The 23,600-nt window shown below is 40.5% G+C and overlaps 1 protein-coding gene across 2 annotated transcripts in view; it reads right to left on the bottom strand.

The window, feature by feature from the left end:
• The window catches only part of Gsap (gamma-secretase activating protein), a 91,462-nt gene that overhangs the window by 23,901 nt on the left and 43,961 nt on the right, over window positions 1-23,600 (bottom strand). For both annotated transcript variants that reach the window (XM_020187255.2, XM_074064908.1), the window contains 7 exons: window positions 19,776-19,853; window positions 18,365-18,442; window positions 14,573-14,665; window positions 14,234-14,451; window positions 11,554-11,623; window positions 10,963-11,045; window positions 7,155-7,208 (listed from right to left, as the gene is read on the bottom strand). In XM_020187255.2, the coding sequence (XP_020042844.2) occupies window positions 7,155-7,208; window positions 10,963-11,045; window positions 11,554-11,623; window positions 14,234-14,451; window positions 14,573-14,665; window positions 18,365-18,442; window positions 19,776-19,853 (674 nt within the window). The remainder of the gene's footprint in view (window positions 1-7,154; window positions 7,209-10,962; window positions 11,046-11,553; window positions 11,624-14,233; window positions 14,452-14,572; window positions 14,666-18,364; window positions 18,443-19,775; window positions 19,854-23,600) is intronic.

Below are 23,600 nucleotides of genomic sequence, written 5' to 3'. Positions count from 1 at the left end.
GGAGCCAGAACCCCCACTGACTGTATGTTAAAGGGAGTGTGTTCATATAAGTACTTTTCTGGGGTTGATAGTTTATACCTAGCATCAGATTTTGAGAGGAATCCATAGTCTAAAATAGTTCAACCCTGCTGAGTAAGAAGGGATTTGAATTTAAAACAAGACAAAAATGAAAACTTACATTTAAGCAAGAAATACTGTCAGTCAAAAGTCCCAAACAGTCTCACATGAACTTATAGATCTTTCGGGGAGATGACAGACCTATTATCATCTCTGTTCTATTCACGGATATCAAGATATACAGAGAAAGACAATTAGTATACATGTCACTATTTGGTATCTACCAGACAAGTGACTAAAGTTTTTAGGTTGCTAGAATTCAGAGATCACTATAAATTGAAGGTCTGTTTGGAAGACCAGGAAACAGATATGGCCCAGAGATGGAGTGGATCTGAGTGAGTGAATGATAAGGAGAGGAGGAACTTTTAGTGGGCAAAGACTGAGAGAACAGAATGTGGATTGTAGGTTAGATCAGAGGCACTGCAGTAGACAGAACAAATACTCAGGGCACTCACTTCCTTCTCTGTGAAGACAGCAGCCTCCAGCATGTGAGCCATAGCCTCAGCTGCCACCTGGGGCCCATTTGCCAGAGATCTCATTGGTTTGGAGTGTGACCTGAGCCTTCTGAGTATTTCAATTCCTTGGGTGATTCTCATGTTAATCCAGGGCTGAAAACACTGCTTTAGCTTGTCCAAGTGACCCAGTCACCCTCCTGCTTCAAACACTGCGTTCAACCCATGCCTTGGTGTAAAGGGTGTGTGAAGACTTGTGATTGTATTAACGAATAGGAGAGGTGGTTATAGAGGTTAAGGCCTGTCCTAGAGGGATCTGAAATGCCAAGTTAACACCAGTATGCTCATTAAGCCAGAGAACAAATATAGCTCCGACACAGAGTATTAGATGTGGTAACCCATCCCAGAATCTCACTGCTGTGCTCGGGGACAACCTGCAAGCCCAGGAAGCCACCATCAGCCATCTGACACTAGGCCAACATGGAAGGCACTGACTGTTATACCCATCAAGAATGACAGCACAGAGTCAAAGCCACCAGCTCAAGACTCACATCACCAGCTGCTTGAAAACAGTGAATAATGCTTTAAAAATTACACACGAAGTGTTTTGTAAGAGAAATATCTATGAATATAGCTACTCCTGGGGGAGTAGACTAGAAGTAATCAGATTCTCAAGGAATAACTTTCTTTGTTTTGAGGCAGGAGCTTGCTATACAGTCTAGAATGGTCTTGAACTCTCCGTCCTCCTACCTCAGCCTCCCTAGTGCTGGGACTAAAGGTATGTGCAACCACACCTGGCTTAACTATTCATTTTGTAAGAAGAAAAATTATTCCAAGTCTGTTCTTCAGAAAGAATCTCATTTTGTCTCTTAGGATGCCATGAAACAGTTACCAAATGCAGCCCGTCACAACTATTAATTGAACAAAAGGACCAGTGGGTTACATTAAAAGAGCTGTTTCCCTTTATAACTTGGATTACCAATTGATCCAAAAACCAAACCAAACAAAAAAGCCCTGTGGTACTGGCTCATCTGCAAATTACTGCCAGGAATAAACATCTGCCTCTCATTTCTAAAAGGCCCTCTGGCTTTGGTCCTACTTCTGCTGATTAAGCAGCATCTTCTTAGGGGAGGCAGCCAACTTGGCGAGAACCCTTTCCCCTGTGTGCCACGACACAGCCTGCAGAGCTAAAGCATCAGTCCAATTTGGCTCTTCAGTGCACCCCATCTCAGTCTCAAATTTTCCTTACAGCCCAGAGAAGCACAGCCACTCGCTATCTCTCCCACAGAAGGAATAAATGGAAAATGTCTATGTGGACAAAAAGCTAGCAAGACACCATACTAAACAACAGGAATGTTCCTGCACAAGACAAATGACTAGATTTCCTGAGGCGGCACACTAAGGGAACTGTATGCTGCAAGTTCAAGGTCTCCTGAATATAAATGGACTTCCTCCTTCTTCCTCATTATCTGGCAAAAAAAAAAAAAAAAAAATCCACTTCCTTGCCCAGCTGGGTGGTTCTATTAACTGGGTTTTTTTTTTTTTTTAATGTAATGACTAACTATTTCTCATAGTGTATGCCTTGAGAAATCCAACATTAAGCTATTTCCCTCATCTCCACCTTTAAAACAGAACATTATGTCTCTAACCAAAACTATTAATAAGAGCAGCACAGACTAGTGGCTGGTAGGAGAGGAAAAAATAAATAAATAGAAACCCTTGATCCCGGGTCTATCCCTCAATTTTATCAGCTAGGAGATAGACTGATGAAACCCCATCTCTACAGACAGGGCAAGAATGAGGCTCTGTTTATAATATTTGTTATGGCATCACAAAATTACGGTTTACATTACCAATTGAACTTACTGAAACTCATTGTCCCAGAAAATGTGTGCAAACTGAACTTTGGAAAATCAGTATTTGCCACATAGCCACTTGACCCTTGTGGCACTGCTACATCTTTGTCAAATCAACAATTCTAATATTAAAAAACTGTGAGCTATTCCATTATGATTACGCTGACACTTTGGATCTCTAATAGATCTTTTATTTACGTGATAGTATCTGTCTATACTGGGGGCAGTCAAGGAAAGAAATGTCCTTTATGATTGTCAAATTAACATATTTTTAAAACACTTCTCGAGTAAAGGAGCAAGTCTGTGGGTGGACAGCAGTGCTTATCCCAGTTGCTCAGGGACTGTTTGCTCTGGACAGACACTTGCAGCATCACCCTTACACTTGAGAGGCCATACGGAGGAAAGGGCTTTAAGTCCTTCTGGCCTGCTCAGTCTGGATCAAGTAGTTAGCATTCTCTAAGCCTATGATTCAATACACTAATGATATCTGTTTTTGAGCTGGGCGTGGTGGTGCACATTTGGAATCCCAGCACTCAGGAGGCTGAGGCAGGAGCATCTTGAGTTCAAGGCCAGCCTGGGTGACATAGTAAGCTCCTGTCTCAAAAACCAAAAAAGTGTCTAATTTTTAAAATACTTCCGTGTGTAGCAAGCTCATTCTTTTATTTTTATATTTGACTAAGTCATTGTCCCTTGGTTTTAATCTTCACACATTTCCTGTGGTTGAATAGTTTTAATGACTTCTCTTCTTACTATAAGAATCAAGGACAATTTCTAACCTGTTATGAAAGTTGCTACTTCCTTAGCGCAACCTACAGTTTACAGAGAGACAAAGCCATTCTTAGCAAGGTCACTTGATGGCTTTTAAAACATAGACCTTGTTTCAATATACTTTTTGTTTAATTTTTATAAATTATTTGGCAAACCACTTAAAAATAAGTCCTTTGTCTTTCAGGTGACAAACTTCTTATTTAACTGGTTTACCTACCCCAACAGGCTCACATGTCTTTGTCCATTCCAGCGGCTGTAACAAGATACCATAAACTGATGGCTTCTGTGCAACAGTTAGTCCTCACAGCTCTTGAGAGTGGGATGCCCTGAGACAGGATGTGGACAGAGTCGGCATCGGACAAGGGCCCACTTCCTAGACCAGTGTGTTTTCTCTGTGACATCACGTGGCAGAGGGACAAGCTAGCTCTCTGGGGTCTTTTTTAACAAGTATACTAATCCCAGTCATGAGGCAAAGCCCTCATAACCTAATCAATCACCTTTCAAAGTCTCCACCTCCTAAAACCATCTCCTTGGGGACTTCAACATATGAATGGGGGGACATAAACATTCAGACACAGAAACATATTAGACATCTGCAAAGTGCTCTCCCTCTTCATGCTAAATTTGCAGAAAGAGCAGGAGGAGATCTAGTTTCACTTTGCCCAGCTCTTTAGGCAGGAGAGAGGAAGTAAATGCGGTCAGAGTAAACTCCTTGGGACTCAAGCAGTGTCCAGCAGCAAGCACTCATCCTAAACGTAACTTGTGGTTCAGGTCATGAGGATTCATGGCAAGAACAGTCTTAGAACTGGGGCAAGGGAAGGGCAGGTGGTGGGAGGCTCCACTGCAAGTGGGTCCATCACAATATAATTAAGCTGGGACTTGGGGTAGAAGAAGTAGGTCAAAGGCAAAGGCAGCCACTTGTAGTGAGGGGTATGATGCAAGCAGAATGGAGAAACAAATAGGAGCCCTTAGGCCAGGTGTCCTGTGAACCAGAATGCACTGATGGGAGTCTCCCATGCTGAGCCACTGAGGTAGGTAGAGGACACAGGTCACACCAGAGTCAGTACCCTTGTCTCCTGAGTACCAGGACTTTGGCCTCCCCTGATGGCTCATGTGTGTATGGAGGCTGTTGTATAGAAATCTTTTCAGACTTACTCTTGGTAACTCACTCCCAGCATACATGTGGAATCACCGAAGAGCTCCCAAGCCCCTGAGGGAAGGAAGAATGAGAACAGCAGAGCCACGTGCTAAGGACTAATTTGGAGAAGAAAGTGAGGAAAAATGGGGAATGGCAAAACAGGAAAGAACTCAGAGGACACAAAACATGTCCTTTTATGCAGAAAGAGAGAGAGAGAGAGAGAGGAAATAAACAAAAACAAGAAAGTACAAAAATAAACAAAGCCAAATCATATTCTTAGAATAAGCCAGGGAGGAAAGAGATAAAGAGCTTCCCTTTTAAATGAAAACACACAATGCTGACAAGGTTATGATAAAACTGATAAATTCATAAATCCTTTTCTACCATGTAATTAATCACAACTTTTGCTGAATATTAGTTTAGTAATAAGAATCTAAATCTATAGAAATTGACAGAGTTCTTTTACCCAATGATATTCCCAGCATTTAACCTTACAGTAATGAATCAAAAGAAAAACTGTATGTATTAAAATATTCACTGAAACATTATTTTTAATAGCAAAAAAGTTGGGGGTGGGGGGATCAAACCCAGTGCCTAATACATGTGAGGCAAGCACTCTCTCTACCACTGAGCTACACTCCAAGTCTCTCCCAAAATTTTAAATGGTGTCTAGAGAGAAACTAAATGTCCAGAAGGTTAGTTAAATAAATTAAGACACAGTGACCCAGTGGAATCCTACAGAATCTTTAGGCACCATCAGTTCATTGTATCAACATGAAAAACATTTATGATCCGTTATAATCTGTAATATTTATCAAATGTCTCTAGATCACCATCACTCTTAGGTAAAATGTGTATTCCCATGACAAAGACCAGAGGAAAGGGGGAAAGTAGTTATATACTAGAAACTGCAGAATCATGGGTAATACTTCTTTCTTTTAAAGATTTTCTTCTGGTCAGGCATGTTGATGTATGCCTGTAATCCCAGCTACTCAGGAGCCTGAGGGTACAGCACAGTGAGAGGGCACTTGCCTATCATATTGAAGGCCTTGGGTTCAATCTTCAGCACCAATTAAATCATTAATTAATTAATAATTCATGCATTATGAGTTTGGTAGGACTTCTGGTAGGGGCAGAAACAATGTAGCAAAACTCTTTGCTTTCCATTCATCTTCCTACATTAGCAGGGTTTTCCAGTGGCTCCATACTTCTGCCTGGAGACAGCTGGTCAGTCTGTCCTTCAGGGACTCTCCTCAGGACCAAAAGCTAGAACCACTAACCCATCCTCTGGTCTACTCTCTCTCCCCAGGGCAGCACCATGGCCTTTCCCCAGCTACCCAGGCCCTTCCTGCCTTTTATGGGTCCAAATGTCAATGAGAGGCTGCAAAACACTGAGCTGCTGCTGACAGAAACTGAGATTTCCCAGTCTACACCAAGCTGCGATCACCAGGAGGAATGCCAAAAACAACAGGGAGTTTCAGGGAAACTGTGCTAAAGACCCCTCCCTCCTTCAAACTACATGCACACTCTTTCCTCCTTACACACCCACCCCTGTTTGTACTCTGAAACTTCTGAAACCACCAGACTACAGAAGGACTGACAGCCACAGCTTAATGTGCGTAGGAAGGAGGTGGGCTGAGCTTGATTGACGCCACACAGGGAGCCCGTGCAAACCACTCTTGAGAAAGGGATAGGCTCCTACCAGAAACAGAGGAAATCAGATAATCCCAGCACAGAGTACCTAATGTTTGTAACATTGGACACTGTGTATGTGCACACCTGTTTAAGGAAGTGACTGCAAATGAAGCAAAAAGAGTTCCCAGGCTCTCTAAAGATAATTCATTAGCACATTTCCATTAAGAACTGTTTGAGCCAGGTGCAGTTCCCCAAACCTCTAATCCTAGCTACTCAGGAGGCAGAGATAGAGAGGATTTCAGTTCCAGGCCAACTGTGGGGGGCGAGGGGGTCACAAGACCCCATCTTACCATAAAAGCTGAGTGTGGTGGAATGCACTTGTCATCCCAGGTACTTGGGAAGTGTATGTAGGAGGATCTCAGTCCAGGCAACCTGGACATAAAGCAAGACCCTATCTTAAAAAATAACTGGGCACCACCAGTGGCTCAGGCCTGTAATCCTAGCTACTCAGGAGGCAGAGATCAGGAGGATCATGGGTCAAAGCCAGCCTGGGCAAATAGTTCAAGAGACCATATCTTGCAAAAAAAAAAAAACCTATCACAAAATAGGGCTGGTGGAGTGGCTCAAAATATAGGCCCTAAGTTTAAGCCCTGATACCACAAATAAAGAAATAAATCAAAACAAAGCACTGAAATTGTTTTAAGAAGGGGGAGGTGAAAGGGATGTGGGAGAATGACGGATGGGGTGAATCTAACCAAGGTACATTATAAGTACATATGGAAATGTCACAATGAAATCTCCCTCTGCAAATAAAATATGGTAATAAAAAGTAAATAAATAAATAAGGCAAAAAGGGTTGGGGCAATGGCTCAAGGTATAGAGAACCTGCCTAGCAAGTACAGGGCTCTGAGTTCAAACCCCAGTACCACCACAAAAAGAAAAAAAACAAAACAAAAAACCTGAGGCCTGGTAGCAAGTATTAGTGGATATGGTTTGAGTTGAGCCCTGTAATTCCCTCCTATCTTCAGAAAACTTCCTGCTCCAAAGACAGTATTTCTAAAAATTTCTGGGGAAGGATTCTCCAGAGCCCCTGTGTACTCTGCCAGCCTGCAATTCCTTGTGGAGCCACCATGCTACTGGGGGCAGCAGAGGCCCAGTCACACTTTTGTCTCACTGACAGCAACTTACCTTCATCAGAGGCAATGAGATCTCTTCCGTCACAAGGGTTATCCCAGGAATTTCCTACGGTGGGGAAAAAACATACATGCCACTGCTCAAGTATCAACCACTGCAGGCGTAAGCCCTCAGGAAGTTTCTTCTGTGCAGACAGGGCTGAGGCCAGCTTCCAGTGTGCTAACTTCTACTTTAAATAAACTTCGTGGCGCATAAATAGCAGTGAACACAGCCTATCTCTTGCCTGGGAAGGGAACCATTCTTTAAATAACAGCTGACGGGATGGAACAGCTAAAGAGAAGGAAAAGATTATCATGAAAGAACACAGAGAAAACATTGCATTTTTTAAAACACATTTAAGAACTGAGGCAAATTTTATTTGTACCATCAAATGTAGTAATAATAAAGCAAAAGTTCCATTATTTGTACTCCTTCGTCCTCTGACTTCTCTTTTACTTACATGTATTACAGTTGGCCTTTGCCTCACAAAAAGGAACCAAAATTACTATTTTGTGTGTGTGTGCGTGTGTGTGTGTGTGTGTGTGCGTGTGCGTGTGTGTGCGTGTGTGTGTGCGTGTGTGTGTGTGTGTGTGTGTGTGTGTGTGTGTGTGTGTATGGTTCTGGGGATTGAACCTAGAGCCTTGCACTTGCTAAGTAAGCACTCCACCACTTCGGTAAGCCTTTTCGTTTTGTTTTGTTTTGGTGGGACTGGAGTTTGAACTCAGAGTTTTGTATTTGCAAAGCAAACACTGTACCACTTCAGTAACACCTCCATCCATTTTGCTCTGTTTATTTTGGAGGAGGGATTTCAGAAACTATTTGTCCAGGCTGCCTCAAACCCTGACCTTCCCAATCTCGGCCTCCCGAGTAGCTAGGATGACAGGCGTGAGCCATCAGCACCTGGTTCCCCCAGCCCTTTTTAGTTTGTTTTTCAGATTGGGGTTTCGTGTTTTTCCTTGGGCCAGATTAAACCAGGATCCTTCCACTTCCACCTCCCCCACAATAGCTGGGATTACAGGGGACCACACTCCCAGTCTTTATAATGGGATTCTTATATAGCTTGAATGAAAGGTTTTCTACACACTTCCACCCCAACTTCAGAGGCAAGAAGTCCCCATCCAGAGTTTCTACAGCACTGGTTCCACACCAAGCTGAAAGGTGAATGATTCACGCATTCTAACTAGTGAGCATTTAGACAAGCTTAAAAAATGAACTCCCAAAATTGCCTTCAGTTCACGGTTATTGTGAAAAATGTGTCTCTGTGTTAACTGTGTGGTTGGCCTCTCCTCTGGTCAACAGGTTCCCTTTAAAACGTCAATGATATGTGAATAAACAGTTTAGATGATGCTACAGAAGATTAGAAGCTAGTGTCTGGAGCTTAAAGGACCTGGATGCTACTGACATACAATATCCCTAGAAAATCCAGCATCAGTGACGAGAGAAGTACACTTTCAGAACATCTGAGAAACTGAGTTCTCTGTGGGACAACATAAAGCCTATAAGAAGTACTGTACACTTCACTCAGCAACAGAAGATCCGTCACAGCAGTGTGAAAACTGCATGACAGGACTGGGGGTGGGGCTTAAGAGTGCTTGCCTAGCAAGTGCCAGGCCCTGAAGCTGGAGGCCCTGAGTTCAAATCCCCAGAGAGGCCCTGAGTTCAAGCCCCAGTACTGCCAAAAACAAAGGCACTAGTTTTAGATTATGAATAGGATTTAAGACAGGTATAACAAGAACATTAAAACAGTTATAATTGTTTGCAAAGGATAATTCAGGATTATCTATGTATAAGAGCACCCTGTGTTCTAGTATCTTCAAAAAATGCAAGTCAATTATCTCCATACCAAAGTGTGCAATTAATGTTTTCAACTGTGGCAAGGTTTAACTAAGGCTGTAGCATTAAGACCAATTGTGGATTAGAGGAGGAAAACGTAAAATGACTTTTATCATTGGTAAAGATCAGTGGAAACTCACAGAACTTCAGGATTAGAAGAGGCCTTCAAGGTAACCAACTCTAACCGCAAGAAGTTTTAAAGCAACATGGTAAACCCCCAAGTCAGCTTAGTACTCAGGGGTTATCACTGTGGGTTTCCCTGCATTGTTCTTGAGGGACTTCCTCATGTCACTCTGTATATGTTCATGAAGGTTCCTGTGCCCCACAGAGCACTGAGAAAGGCAAATGAATGGCGACCTCAAACCTGCCCTTTGAACCCAACCCTGGTATCAGTGGGCCCAGCCCTGCCTCCTGGCCACTTCGAACACAGGACAAAAGAGCAAAGGGTGATGATGAGAGGGAGCCAAGAAGCGCATTTCCTGAAGTGGTGTAACCTGCAGACTTCCTACCACATAACCACAGCGTCTGCAGCTATACTCACAAGCATTGTAGAAAAACATGGGCGCCTAGAAAGCTCTTTCTTTCCCTCACAATGCTACAATGAAGCATGAAAATCTAATCTCTCTCATGACAAAAGACACAGAGAAAGGGCCTTCAAGAAAACACTGCCCATTGTGCATATCAAAAATTTAGAAATTTATCAAACACACTTGATACGCCTTTTTTTCCGGCAGGGTTTCAATATGTCGCCCAGGCTGGCCTGGAACCCTTGGTCCTCCTGCCTCCACCTCCTGAGAGCTGGAATTATAGGTGTGTGCCACCGTGACCGCCCCTTCCTTGATGTCTTTTTTAAGGACAGTATTTAGACATAATCTAAATAAAAATGAAAGCATCACAATTTACCCTAGAACATATTTTCCTATGTCTATGTTACTTAAATTAAATTTATTATTCAAAAAACCTTTTGATATGACTTCTGCCTCAGAACTAAGCATGTAGTTCCAACACCTAAATATGAAAAAAGAAGAGGCCATACATTTTTCAGGTGCAACCTAAGTGTGTTTTTCACTTGTTGGTCCAGCAAACCCCAGTTTACTGTACCACATTGAAGGAAAAATGAATGATGTTTTAGGTCATCACTTCCTAATTTAAAAGGAAAGAGTCCAGAGTGGCAGGAAGAAAAGGTTGAGTGGAGTGTGTTTGCTTAAGAATGCTCTCTTTTACTGACTTTGAAACTCTTGAGTTATTATGGATTTTCTTTCTGAATCTAGGAAAAGGGGCCAGGAAGGTCCTAACTTACCAAGTATAACTGCAGTGATCCAGCCATTCATCATTTATAAAAACTTAATGAACATGCTAATTTCCCTAGTCAGCATAAAAGTAAAAATACCATTTTATAAAAATACCATGCTAGAGTTTCTTTCTGCCTGGTAGTAGAAAGAGTAACAGGTCCCCTGAGTCTGCTCCTATGCTACATTGTTTCCCAGAAGCACTGGTAGCCAATGGCAGGGGTTCAGTACAGGTTGAGCATCCCTCATCCAAAATGCTTGGACCAGAAGTGCTTCAGATTTGGGATTCATTTTGCAGACTTGGGGATATTTGCATAAACATGGATCATTTTAGGATGAGACCCAACTCTAAACACAAAATTCATTTGTTTCACAAAGTCCTTATATACTTAGCAGAGGGCAATTTTACATACACTATTTTTAGTGCAACTTCAGTTTGACAGACTTGTCACATGAGGTCAGGAATGAAATTTTCCACTTGTGGCTTCCTACTGGCTCTCAAAAAAGTTTCAGATTTTGTTGCATTTTAGAGTTCAGATTTTCAGATTAAAGATGTTCAACTTTTCTGCCAGGAAATGCCAACTCAGTTCCTGATCAGAAATGAAATTACAGCCCTGGTTACATTAACAGGGACGTTCTACAACTGACCCACAAATGTGACCTGATTTTAATTACATTCAGAATACAACCTGTTCACTTACCCAGTTCCAAGTGAGCACTGAGGAATATGGCAAGAGTGTGTCCACGTTACTTGACTCCAGGTACACACTCCAATAGGAAGAAGCTGTGTGGATTTTTGAAAGATAGAAAAGAGACATGATTTGCTAAGAATAGAGATGTCAACATTGTAATCTAACCAAATCAAGCAAAACAATACAAGTTTTCATTGCCTAACTCTTCCTTTTTTTTTTTTTTAGGTTCTGCATTTTTACAATGAGAATAATTTCAAAAAATTTGTGTGGCACTGCATCTATCCAGATGACACTGTACCACCATATACAGAGCCAATCATAAAACTGACCTAAAGGTACATTTTACTGAAAAAAAATCGCTAATAAGATTATAGAATCAGAACCCTATCTTTTATCTCATCAGCCTATCAAAGCCACAGCTTCTCACAGAAACCACAAGAGAATGAAATTTAATTATCTGCTGACTACAATAGAGTTTGTAAAAAAGAAAGTTCTCTAGGCCACATTTTGACAGATCAAGACATTCATTATCCACTTCCTGATTTCCCTGAAGCAAAAGGGTCGAGCATTCAGCTTAAGTGTACCATCAGCAATACTTACCAATTAGAAATTCCTGAATGAGGTCAAATGAATGGCAGGCAGAAGCATTCTCAGAAATCCACTGAATGATCTTTAAAAAGTGAGATGGTAGAACTCCATGGGTATTTAAATCTGTCCTCTGCCCCCACCCAAAGAATTACAAATGTGTATACAATAAATGAATGTAAGTAAATGCATCTTTTAAATTCTATGTCTGTTTTGGAATTGCCTTAAGAATACATTCGCTTCTACATTATTTTCAGGATGCATTAATGTAATCTTAATAATCAGTACACAATGAGGTTTTTTTTTTTTTTAACACATCTTTTCAATAAACGCCCTTGGCCAGCATCCAAATAAACCTTCTTCAATGCAATGCATGTTTTGGGTTTTTTTGCTAGAATAGGTCATGTTATGCCAACGCACCAGTGGGAACAGTTGTGGGACACAGGAGCAAACCAAGCAAAACAAGACTATGAGGCTTAGAAGCAACAACCTGGGTGTGAGGTCCAGCTCCATCATTGGTATAAACACTGTTGCACCACTTACCCTCCACAAGCCAGTGTCACCACAGGGACAGAGAAGGATAATCCCTGCTATAGCTGCGACTCTCAGTCACCATACTTAGCCTCACCTGCTAGAGAAAGCCCCTTGATTCCTAGCTAAAAATTGAGGCTAGGTAAGGCCTTCCTGGTCACAGTGCACTCTCGTTTTTCTACACGTATCCATAAACTGTTTCATTCCAAACCTATTGATGCCAATTGTACTTATTTTCACAATTGGGTAATTTAATTCAATTTATTATAAACAAGTGAAATATAGATATGAAAAGAGTGTTTTGTGGTCAATGAAAGTTAAATGCTTGGGAAAGACTCAAAGGCAAGTCTCTAAAATACTTACTAAAAAACTAGGTACAGATGAAATAAATTTAAAATACTGGGTTTAAAATGCCTGATATATACAGATTGCTTTAAATTATTGACCTCCTTAGAAATAAAAATTTTCAGAAAGTAACAGGAAGTCAAAGATAACATATTAAGAAGTAGTTTTATGCAAGAAAAATGACTTTGAACTACAATTAGCTGATTCCCAAAGAAAAGGCCCACCAAAAGATAAACAGATAAACATACATTTATACATTTTAGGTTAAAATAAAATGTCTAACATATCTATTTTATCAGTTAACCAGACAATCATTGGTCCCAACCATATGTGAGTAAAAGGATTTTTCTGACCTCAGGGAATAGCTGTAAAAATTAAACAACAGGGAATGTGTGAAAGTGGTTTGTAAGCTACAACATACAAAACAAATGTAAGCTACCATTATGAAAATGTAATAACCATTTGCCATGAGATCTTAGTCCTTTGATAATATATTTACACCAAAGATAGACCATGAGAAAAAGTATTTGAGAAACTCATTATTTGACCAGCACTTCCTTGGAATACTACTGATATAGCTAAACATTTGTCCACAATATGGGAAAAAAAAGTCCAGTAATTTCATGACCTGTGGTTTCATGGATGCTTGAAACCACAGGTAGTACAATCTCTGAGCAAATTAGCATGCAATTTTTTCTCTTTCCTCATTAAGTCAAGAATTTTCCCCTTTCCATTTAAAAGAAATTCTTTGACATAGGTGAATTGCTAACATCACTACTCAAACTTTGTGGCCATCATAACATGAAATAAGAGTGCTTGAACACAAGTACTGCAATACTGTGACAGTTTAGCTGGTAAACAAGATAACTATTATATGACTGACAGGCGGGTGAGCACACACAGCATGCATACAGTGGACAAGGGGGTGACATAACTCTGTGCAGGATGGAGCAGAGTGGCAGGAAACTTCGCCACACTACTTGGAACAGTGTGCAATTTTAAATTTATGAATTATTCATTTCTGGATTTTTCTATTTAATATCTTCAGACCAGAGTTGATCTGGGGTAAGGGAAATCACAGAAATGAAACTATAGATGACGGAACTATTGTACTCAAAAGAATACACACACCCTCACCATCTGAGGCCTGGTAGAAATCCACAAAGAAGAATCTGTTCAAAAGCGAGAGCATACAAGGGAAGTATAAAGATAGGTAAGACACTCAAAAATCTAGATAGCATTTGTTGCCCTCAATGCAGAGAAACTAAAGCAAATACTTTAAAGCAACTGAGGCCAATAGGAGAAGGGGACCAGGAACTAGAGAAAAGGTTAGTTCGAGAAGGATTAACTTAGAAGGTAACACAGGCACAGGAAATTAATGTGAGTCAACTCCCTGTATAGCTATCCTGATCTCAGCTAGCAAAAACCCTTGTTCCCTCCTATTATTGCTTATACTCTCTCTTCAACAAAATCAGAGATAAGGTCAAAGTAGTTTCTGCCTGGTAGTGAGGGGTAAGGGGGGGTAAGGGAGGGAGTGGGGGGGTAAGGGAGGGGGCAGAGGGGGGATAAGGGAAGGGATGGGGTGGTGGGGGGGTAAGGGTGGGGGCGGGGGGAAGGGGGGAGAAATGACCCAAACATTGTATGCACATATGAATAAAATAAAAATTAAAAAAAAAAGAATATGTTCAAGTCAAGACAGAGGCCATAATCCTCACTTAACTATTACCAAATTAAACATAAGTTGTGATCATTTTACCACTAAATATATCCATTTGGTATTGTCTGTTTGCTCACATTTAAACATGAACCATGTTCTCACCTGGTCTTCCAAGAAACATGGGTCTTGGCCACATGACAGCACACAGTGCAATGTGGCCATCTTCTCACAGTCTAGGCATGTGTTCCATAGGAACCACAATAAGTATGACTGGTCAAGGAACACTCTATAGAGCTTTCCAGAACACTGATCCAGTACCAGGGAAACTGACAGTGACTGTATAGGGTTAGGAGGTAGCATATCAATCATTTTGTTGTTTTCTGGCAAAAATAAAAGAATAAAGCAGATTAGCAAATAAAAGACCCTCTTCTCACCCAAGCACATATCAAAGTCAAAGCACACCCAAATGGACCAGACCTGTGAGAAGGGCTATAGTCATACCTGTCAGAAACAGACTGTGGCAAATCAGGTCTGGATGTTGAATGCTCAACAAATGAAAGAAATGCCCGGGTAAGTAAACAGCCACATAATAGCCTGTAGAGAGAAAGATTTATGTCATCTACATATGGTAAGAGCTATACAAGTTCAGATAAAGCCCAGAACTACATATAAACTCGACTTTTCTTTAAACCTCTCCCAACACAAAACTTTTTACCAATTTAATAACAAGCTGTCTGATGCCTATACATTTCATCTTAGTAGCCAGATCACATTTATTTCTGTCTGTGGCTAATTTTCTTTGGACATTTAGCCATATTTATGTGTGTATACCTGTAGTTTTGTTTCTAAGTTGATTGTGGCTTTATGAGAATATGAATGATCGAGAGGAAATTAGGCAAGAAGAATACTAAGCAACATGAATCATTCCTTAATTTGATAGACTGGGAATAGCTAATAATGGGAATTTTCTTCATCATTTTGGCCATGGAAAACTAAAACTTAGTTTCCCGTGTTGATCCACTTTTCATCGTCATTAACATTTTGTTCACAGAAGCTTTAAATTAATATTCATCAAGACAATCTCCACAGGCATTCTGACATTTTGTGAAGTGTGAATTCATTTCCTTTCATGGCCAGTTGCCTAGAATCACATCTTTGAGGTCCCTATCTCAGGCATTTGTGTAACCAGAGCCATTCGTACTCAGATTGACACATGGTATAAAAATAGGGTCCTGGACAACAGGAGGGTGGAAATAGCCCTTGCCAATAATTTTTCTAGGGTCTTACAAAAACAGAGAAATTCACAGGGTAGCAGTGAATTTCACTTAGCAGAAACATTTTGATGTTAAGTGACTCCTTTCTCTAAGAAGCAAAGAAACACATGCTAATCATTGACATGGAAGATTCTGTGGGAAAAGAAAGAAAGAAGATCTAAAACTCTAACCAGTTAAGTGTTTCAGAACACGAAGGTTAAGTGGTGTTAAAACACAAATGAACATAATATAATATTATTATGGCAACACCTTTGTAGAAAAACACGAGTAACGATCTAGTGGAGCATAGTGGAAATGGCCTAGGGAAACTTCTAAAACAACTTTTAACCACCTAATCATGGTGGTGCTGTGTCTCTGGGGAAGGGGTCTTTTGGAAATATGGAAGGATATTCTGGATTGTCATGATCATTAGGGTAGGTTGGGGCTTCCCACTGGCACCTGATGACTCAGCTTTAGGGATGTTCAATGCCCAGTGTACAGGACAGTCTCACAGGAAGAATGTCTGTCTCATCAGAAATGTTAGTAGTACCTGTAGTAAGCTAAAGGACGGCCCTGAAGGTATTCATGTGCTGATCTCAGAGCCCATAAATATGCTACCTTTTGTGATAAAGAGACCTTGCAGATGGGAGTAGGATCTTGAGATGGACAGAGTATCCTGGATTGTGCAGGTGGAGCCATAATGTAATCATAAAAGTCCTTGTAAGGAGGCAGTGGAGGGGGATTTGGGTACAGAAAAGAGAGGACCATGTATGGCAAAAGCAACTCACATGATATGGCCAATGAGCCAAGAAAAACTAGCCACTAAATGCTAGAGGAGGCAAGGGATGAATTCTTCCCGGGAGCCTGCGGAAGGAAGCTGCCGTGCCTATACCTTGATTTTAGTTCCTCACACTCCTTTGGGACTTCTGAACTTCAAAACTGCAACAGAAGCTGAGTACAGTGGCTCTCATGTGTAATCCTAGCTACTCAACAGGTACAGATCAGGAGGATGAGGATTCAACGTAAGCCCAGGCAAAAAGTTCACAAGATTCCACCTCAACAAATGGCTGGGCAAAGTGGTGCACTCCTGTCATCCCAGCTATGCAAGAAGGCAAAAATGGGAGGATCACAGTCCAGGCCAGCCAGGGCATAAAACAAGACCCTATTATCTCAAAAATAACCAATGCAAAAAGTGGCTCAAGTGATAAGAGCACCTGCCTAGCAAGCTCAAGGCCTTGAGTTCAACCTCTAGTACCAGAGCATGGGGGCGGGGAGGGAAATGCCTGCCACAGAGTATTTGTGTTGTTTTAAGTCCTCAGTCTGGTAATTTGTCATGGCAATGAGAAATGGATATTGGGCCCTCAAGAGAGACATGAAAAGAAGCTTGTGCTCACATCTCACCCTTTCTAAGACTCAGTTGCATTATCTGTAAAATGGGGATACAATCACCAAGCAGAATTTTTGTAAGGATAAAGTAAGTAAAATATTTAGCTTATAGTATTTATTAATCAAATGGCAGCTTTTTATTTATATGTATATCTTTCTTATACAGATCTGTATGGGGTTCATGGAAAAATACTTAACTCTGTTCATTACTATTATAATCAACATAAGCCCCTTTGAATGGTATAACATAACAATGCAGGGAAATTAAAAGCAATTAATAGTAAAAGACATCACTCAAAAAAGTAATGCTGTTGTCCTAAAAATTCCTTCTAGAACAGTTTAAATCTTGGTACAGTTTTGTGCCTATGAAATAAACCAACCTTATTTGGAAAGAGGAACTCTAATAGACAGCCCATTTTCCCAAGCTCTAGTATTTCTGCCCTCTCCACACTCTGAGGACCACAGATTAGATCTGCCTGCCCTTTTTAACCCATTCCCAGGGGGACAAAGAGGAAGACACCTTAGCCCTCACAAAAAGCTCAGGGTTTTTAATGGAAAGTTTCCACATTGCTGTTGAACTGGGATGCTGACACAGCATCATGGATAAGCATCAAGCTCCAGATGCAGAAAACCTTATATTTCTCTCCTTTATCACAAGAAGCAGTGGAGCTAGGCCTCCCTAAGGCCATTTCCCACAGGTTCTGAAATCATGTCACAATGGGCCACACACCTCATCAACAGTATCATTCAAAGTCTCTGTGTGAACCTATTTTTGGTTCTTGCTTCTCTCAGTCCCCTCACATCATACTTTCCTCACCCTTTGTCTATAGCAATTTTTTTTATGGTACTGGGATTTGAACTCAGGGCCTTACACTTGCTAGGCAGGTACTCTACCACTTGAGCCAAACTCTCAGTCCTCCTCACCCTTTGTCATGACAGCAGATGGACTGGGGAACAGGGATGGGAAAACATATCAAGAAATCATGCTCTCTAAACTGGAAGCTTTCCTTCTGTAAATATTGTGTCAGGCCCCACATGTAGGCAAGCACCAGTTTATCTATCACTTAGTTCTTGTGCTAAATTCTTTGCACCTCACATCCCAACTAGCCTTTAAAAGCTTCTTTTAGTAGGGAGATACAGTGAGCCTCTTCTTTACTTTCTTCATTATTCCTTAGCATGCCCAGTCTACCCCTCAGCTTCCTTCGCCATACTTACTCAGTGAAAACAACTCACTCAAGCTGGTCCATAAAGCATTAATGAGACTTAGAAGGTTTTCATGATTAGCAACTGGGAGTGGACAACTTCCCAAAGGCTCTTATCCCTCTAGAATCAAGGGTCAACATACAGTATCATTTGTCAAAGGCTAGGAGGTACTAGCTTATTCATGGTCATTATTTGTATGCCAACAAAGGGCTTTTTAAAGACTACCAAAACCATAAGAAAGATCACAGACCAGATTCTTTAAAGCAGGAAGACACACCTCCACCCAAAAGCTAATGGAGTTGAGCAGGCTTAAGAGGTCAGTGATTGTCGTTATAAGCCAATGCTTGAGAAAACGGGGTGCACAGAGAAGAAAACAAGACAGCAGATAATGAGACCTGGCATAAACTGGGAGAATAGGCACAACTGAGCGATGTATGTGTTCCTCACCCACCAAGGTTGAGGAAAGTAATGGCCTTGGATGTGTGTGAGCCAGTACTCCCAACGGCAGCAGTGAAAGTCTTGCTGTATCCTGCAGAGAGAAAACATGAAACCAGAGAAAGGAAGTTAGATGCCAAAGCCAGGTCGGTAGTCAAGGCAGTGATGCTACATAGCACTCTCAGCTTTCAGTGACTGCGACACTGATAGTGGGCATCCACTGACTTCTAGATTTCACGGTGGCCCTCACTCTCCAAAAGCCAACAGTGCAGGGGACCACTTGAGAGCAGCATAATCTAGCAGCTGTTCCTGGCTCAGGCACAATCCTAGGGATGGATTGTTCAGGAAGGGAAGGATCTGAGGAATCTCCTTCATGATCTATGAGCCGGAGGAGAGCAGATGACACTGCCACTGCCTAGTAAACTCAATGTGCTGGCCTTCATTCTACTTTCCTCATTCTTAATCTGCAGAAAAGGTTTATCTGCTGATTTAATAATTAATCATTATAAGAACGTCTGAAAACTTTTCACAGAATCTTACACTATTTAAGTATGCATACATGTCTAGTTCTAGAGTGACTTTTAGTTTCTCCATTATTAAGTTTTTAAACTTTTCTACCTTGATCTCAAACACCAAGGTAATATTAGGCTCTCCTGCAGAATAACAAACTCTGCGGCAGCTTGGCATAAAATTTCTTAAATATTGTGAAAATATACATCTTTTAAAATTTTCTAACTACACTCACAGTATGTACTACACAAATACATTTTTTTTCTTGGAGGTACTGGGATTTGAACTCGGGACTTCACTTCTATTAGGCAGGCAGTATACTGCTTGACCAGACCTCCATCCTCCCAAATATGATTTTTGAGGAGCTAAACAAAATAAATATTTCTTAATATGGTTCATACTAAAACTATTGCAGGGCACACTGAGGCTGACTACAGAACTGGCAAAGGCTGGATATTTACTCTTGTTCCCAACCTGTTCCCATACCAGTATCTTGGGCCACAGATGTGTGAAACGAAATAAGCCTATCTCAGTCTAAAGCCTGTTTAGGTCTCTGATCATGGAAATTTTAAGTAAAACCCTATATGAGTTAAAGCTATAGATACTTTCCACTTAGTAATAACTGAAAGGCAAACCAACACACCTTGTGCAAACATATTCCTTAAATTGGTCCACAGGCCTTGAGAAAGGGATAGGGCAAGATAATTTAAAAATGCAGTCTCTAGTATTTACCTAATTTAATATTTACCATTAGTGAATTTCTTCAGAAAGCATGTATTATGCAAATATACAGGTACATAATATACTGAAAAAAGTAAGAGATAATAAATAAATTAAGAGATAAGACTTAAAATCTAATTTGCTACTATTTGGAAATAGCAATTATGTAAAAGTAAAAAAGAATAAGTGATAAGTACCTTTATGAAAGTAAAACACTGAATAAGTGATTTGTTCCTGGGAGTCACACTTTGGGCTGTAACACAGACACAAACTTCCTAGAAGAAAGCAGGTATTGGAGGGAGTTTTAAAATCTGTGTCATCAATAAGTTTCCTAAGTCACTCAACCCTCTTACCTCACAGAGCATTGCCAAGTCCAAGAAGTAGCCTGTTAACAAGTTGCTAAGGAATTTCAAATCATTATTTAGCATCAGGTATAAGCAGTGTATCGTGACCAACTGCTGAAGGATAGGAAAGTGGTCAGCAAGCTGTATGAAACCACGGGACTCTGGCACAGTTTCAGACTTCACAGGAGTTTCCTAATAGGCATGCACTTTCCTGTCCTCCTATCTGGCTTGTCACCTTCTAATCATTACTACTACTGCTGCAGACCCAAGTTTATCAAAAACGTCTTCTCTTTACAGAAGATGTCCAGTCTTCTTATTGATCTAGATTGAAAGGCAAATTGCGATCTTTCTCATGGAGCAATGAGAGCAATATGTGTGAGCCCAGGCCCATCCACACTGAGTCACTGCAGGCCCAAGACAAGCTCCTAGCATGAAGTGGCCTTTCCAGATGTGCTATGACCACTTTCACTCACCGCATTCACTCAAGAACACCCTTGGCCTTCCCACCTCTTGGACGTGTAAAACAGTGCATGACCTCCAGCAGCTGTTGTTACCTGTAGAGCCTGATGTGCACTGGTGACCTCCAAAAGAGAACGTTATGCTTACACTGATTCAGGCTGAGTATTCCTTATCTCTAACGCCTGGGACCAGAAGTATTTCACATTTTGGATTCTTTCAGATTTTAGAATATGTGCATGAACTTTACTGGTTGAGGATCCCCTGAAATCCAAAGTGCTCCAAACTCTGAAAGTTTTTAATGTAGCAGTGCCCAGAGTTTTGGACTTGGGGGCTTTTAGATTTTGGATTTTTAGATCAGAGATTTTTCTCAACCTATAGTTTTATTCCAGTGCTAACACTTATCTGACTCATTGAACTAGGACATTGCTGGGTAGAAAGGAACTTGACAAGAAGGCAGGAAACCTGGCTTCTAGTCCCATAGCAAACATTAACTAGCTATTGAATTCAATTACCACTCTACTGCAGCAGATTTCAGTATTTCCTCTATTATACTTGCCTAGCTCCTTCATCAAAGAATCATGGTAGGGCAAAAGTCCATTTTCTCAGGGAACCTATTTAAGTACAATTACAAGCGTTACTTTTATGATATTTATCATTTGTGATTGTTTTTAAAGTCTCAGTGTACAGAGACTTTAAATGTACAAAGTACATTTTGTTGTAATATCTGAAAACACAAAATGACAAAAAAGAATAACTTTATCAGATTAAAAATGATAACTATTCTGTTCAAATTATGGCTACTGAACACACAATAAAAGGTTTCCTTTAAAATTATGGCAGTTTACTTAGAATAAAAGTAATCTGTTACTAAAACATAAACAAAAATAATTATAGGAGTTACGAAGTCTCATGTACAGTACACATAATCAGCAAAAAGCTACTGGTTTATCCCATTCTTTTATGTTCTGTGATTACAAGAAACTTCTAGAAAATGTAGAAAAGCAAAAGTAAATTTCTAGGAAGAGAAGAATAAAAATTAAAGCAAAGCACCATATTTTTCCATTCAAATTAGCAAAGTCTTTTAATGACAATGAATGCTGTCCAGGGAACAACAGGAAGAACATTCTTTTGTTATTGTTGTTGGCAGCACTGGGGTTTGAACTCAACACCTCATTCTTGCTAGTCAGGCACTCTACCACTTGAGCCACTCCATCAGCCCTTTTTTTGTGTTGAGAAATTTTGAGATAGGGTCTCACAAACTATTTTCCCAGACTGACTTTGAACTGCAATCCTCTTGATCTTTGAGTTGCTGGATTACAGTCAAAAGCCACTGACACCCAACAGGAAGAACATGCTTGAATAGAATAAAACAGTACAACCTCTCTGAAAAACTAGTTTTGCAGAGGATTAAATATATTCAGATCTGTTAGACCCAGTAATTCATTTAGTAATCTATCCTGAAGAACGAACGTGAAATGAAAATAAGAAAGATCATAACTACCATTGTAACAAAATCCTCCTACATCACCACCTAGAAAATAAAGGTTCTTGCTTTTCCCAATTTGAAAAAAGTTAAAGTAATATGCAAAGCAGACATACCTAATTACATATGTTGGGAACCATTCTGAGATCTGGCAAGCAAATATTTCCAAATCATTAGGTTGTAGTTCAGTTCCCTCTTCCAGTCCCAAGGAGGAAGATGGGGTGAGTACAGGCTCAAGGATATTCAATAGAACTTTCTTCAATTATGGCCATTTCTCTGTACGTACATGGTCCTAGATGGTAGTCACATGTCATCATTGAGCACTTATTTTGGCTAATGTAACTGAAGATTTACCCTTTCATTTTATTTAATTTTAGTTGAATTTAAATAGCCACATGGACAATGCACGTGGAGCGCATTGGTTCTTAATTCTGACCATACATTAAACTTGAGCTCACAGATGCACAAGCTTGCTAATCAATTCTAATGACCCCCAAGACTGAGAATCACTTTCTGGAAATCAGCAGATCCAGATGTGAATCTTGGCTTTTGGCTTCCTAAGTATATTTATTGCTCAGGTAAGTTAAATTCTCTAAACCTCAGTTTCCTCATCTGTATGTAAACAAAACAGAAAGACTACTTCATAAGATTCTTATGTGAGAATGAAATAATGTGTATAAAGCTCTTTCAAAGTTGCCCTATCTATGAAGGCTAGCTGCCATTATTTTTATTCCAGAATAACTTTGCTGCTATTTATAAGTTGGAGGAAGTCACAGTTTGGAAAAGCAAAACATGTCGTTAATGATATATCCAGAAACTTTTGATCAACATTCATCACTGATGAAGATAACATCTCAACGCTGGCTAGCCCTCGGGCAGCCATTCAGACAATGAAAACTACTACAAAGTCTCCCAAGGGGAATTATCTCAGTGAAACAATTATTTATAAGCCCTATAACATGCTAAAACACGGGCCTAATTCTGAGACTTGTGAGGAGCAGGAAGGAGAATGGACATGTTTCCTGCTTACTCTCACAGGTAGTGCACAAGGAGTGACAGTCACTGACTTAGATGAAGGATGCTCTAAGCACAACTTCAGAGCTGACTATCCGACAGGGAAGGAATGAGCATGTTTTATTTCTTCTCAATGCTTAAAGTCTCCAACTCATTTACCTTCCTAATGCAACAGATTTATCAGAAAAGTCTGCAGGAACTCATAACCATCAATAATACACAGTGGCCTCACACTGGCAGCAGCAATTTTGCCCACCATCTACTCTCATAAGCACATGTATCATTCAGATTTCAACCTCTCATTTCCTAGAGCTGGGAAACGCAGGACAGAGATGCTGTTAACAATGGAAGAAGTAATGATGACGCTGTCAACAATGGAAGAAGTAATGATGACAGGACAAAGCAGATCCCAGTGATCAAGGTTGTAACAATGACAGTTGAGTATCATTGTGTCATCATCGTTAATGGAAAGAGAAGAAGTAAACAGGTTGTGTCAGGCCCCAGGTCTACTGGCATTCCTGCCATGAGCCATATTTTCTTGTCTCTCTATCAGTGGAGACAGACCTCAGCGGTCAGTTCTAGAAGAAGTCATATCTGGACTAGACAACTTGCTCCCTTCTCTAATTCCACTGTGCTGGAGTAGCTTGTGTTTGTTTTAAACGCAGAGGTAAAAAAGCATTTTGAAAACCTACTTTGGGCCAATCATAGTAGTACACATCTTT

This window comes from Castor canadensis, chromosome 2 (genome assembly GCF_047511655.1).
Source record: "Castor canadensis chromosome 2, mCasCan1.hap1v2, whole genome shotgun sequence".
NCBI classification, from domain to species: domain Eukaryota; kingdom Metazoa; phylum Chordata; class Mammalia; order Rodentia; family Castoridae; genus Castor; species Castor canadensis.
Note: the sequence above shows the minus strand (reverse complement) of the source record. Positions and strands in the feature narration are given on the sequence as shown.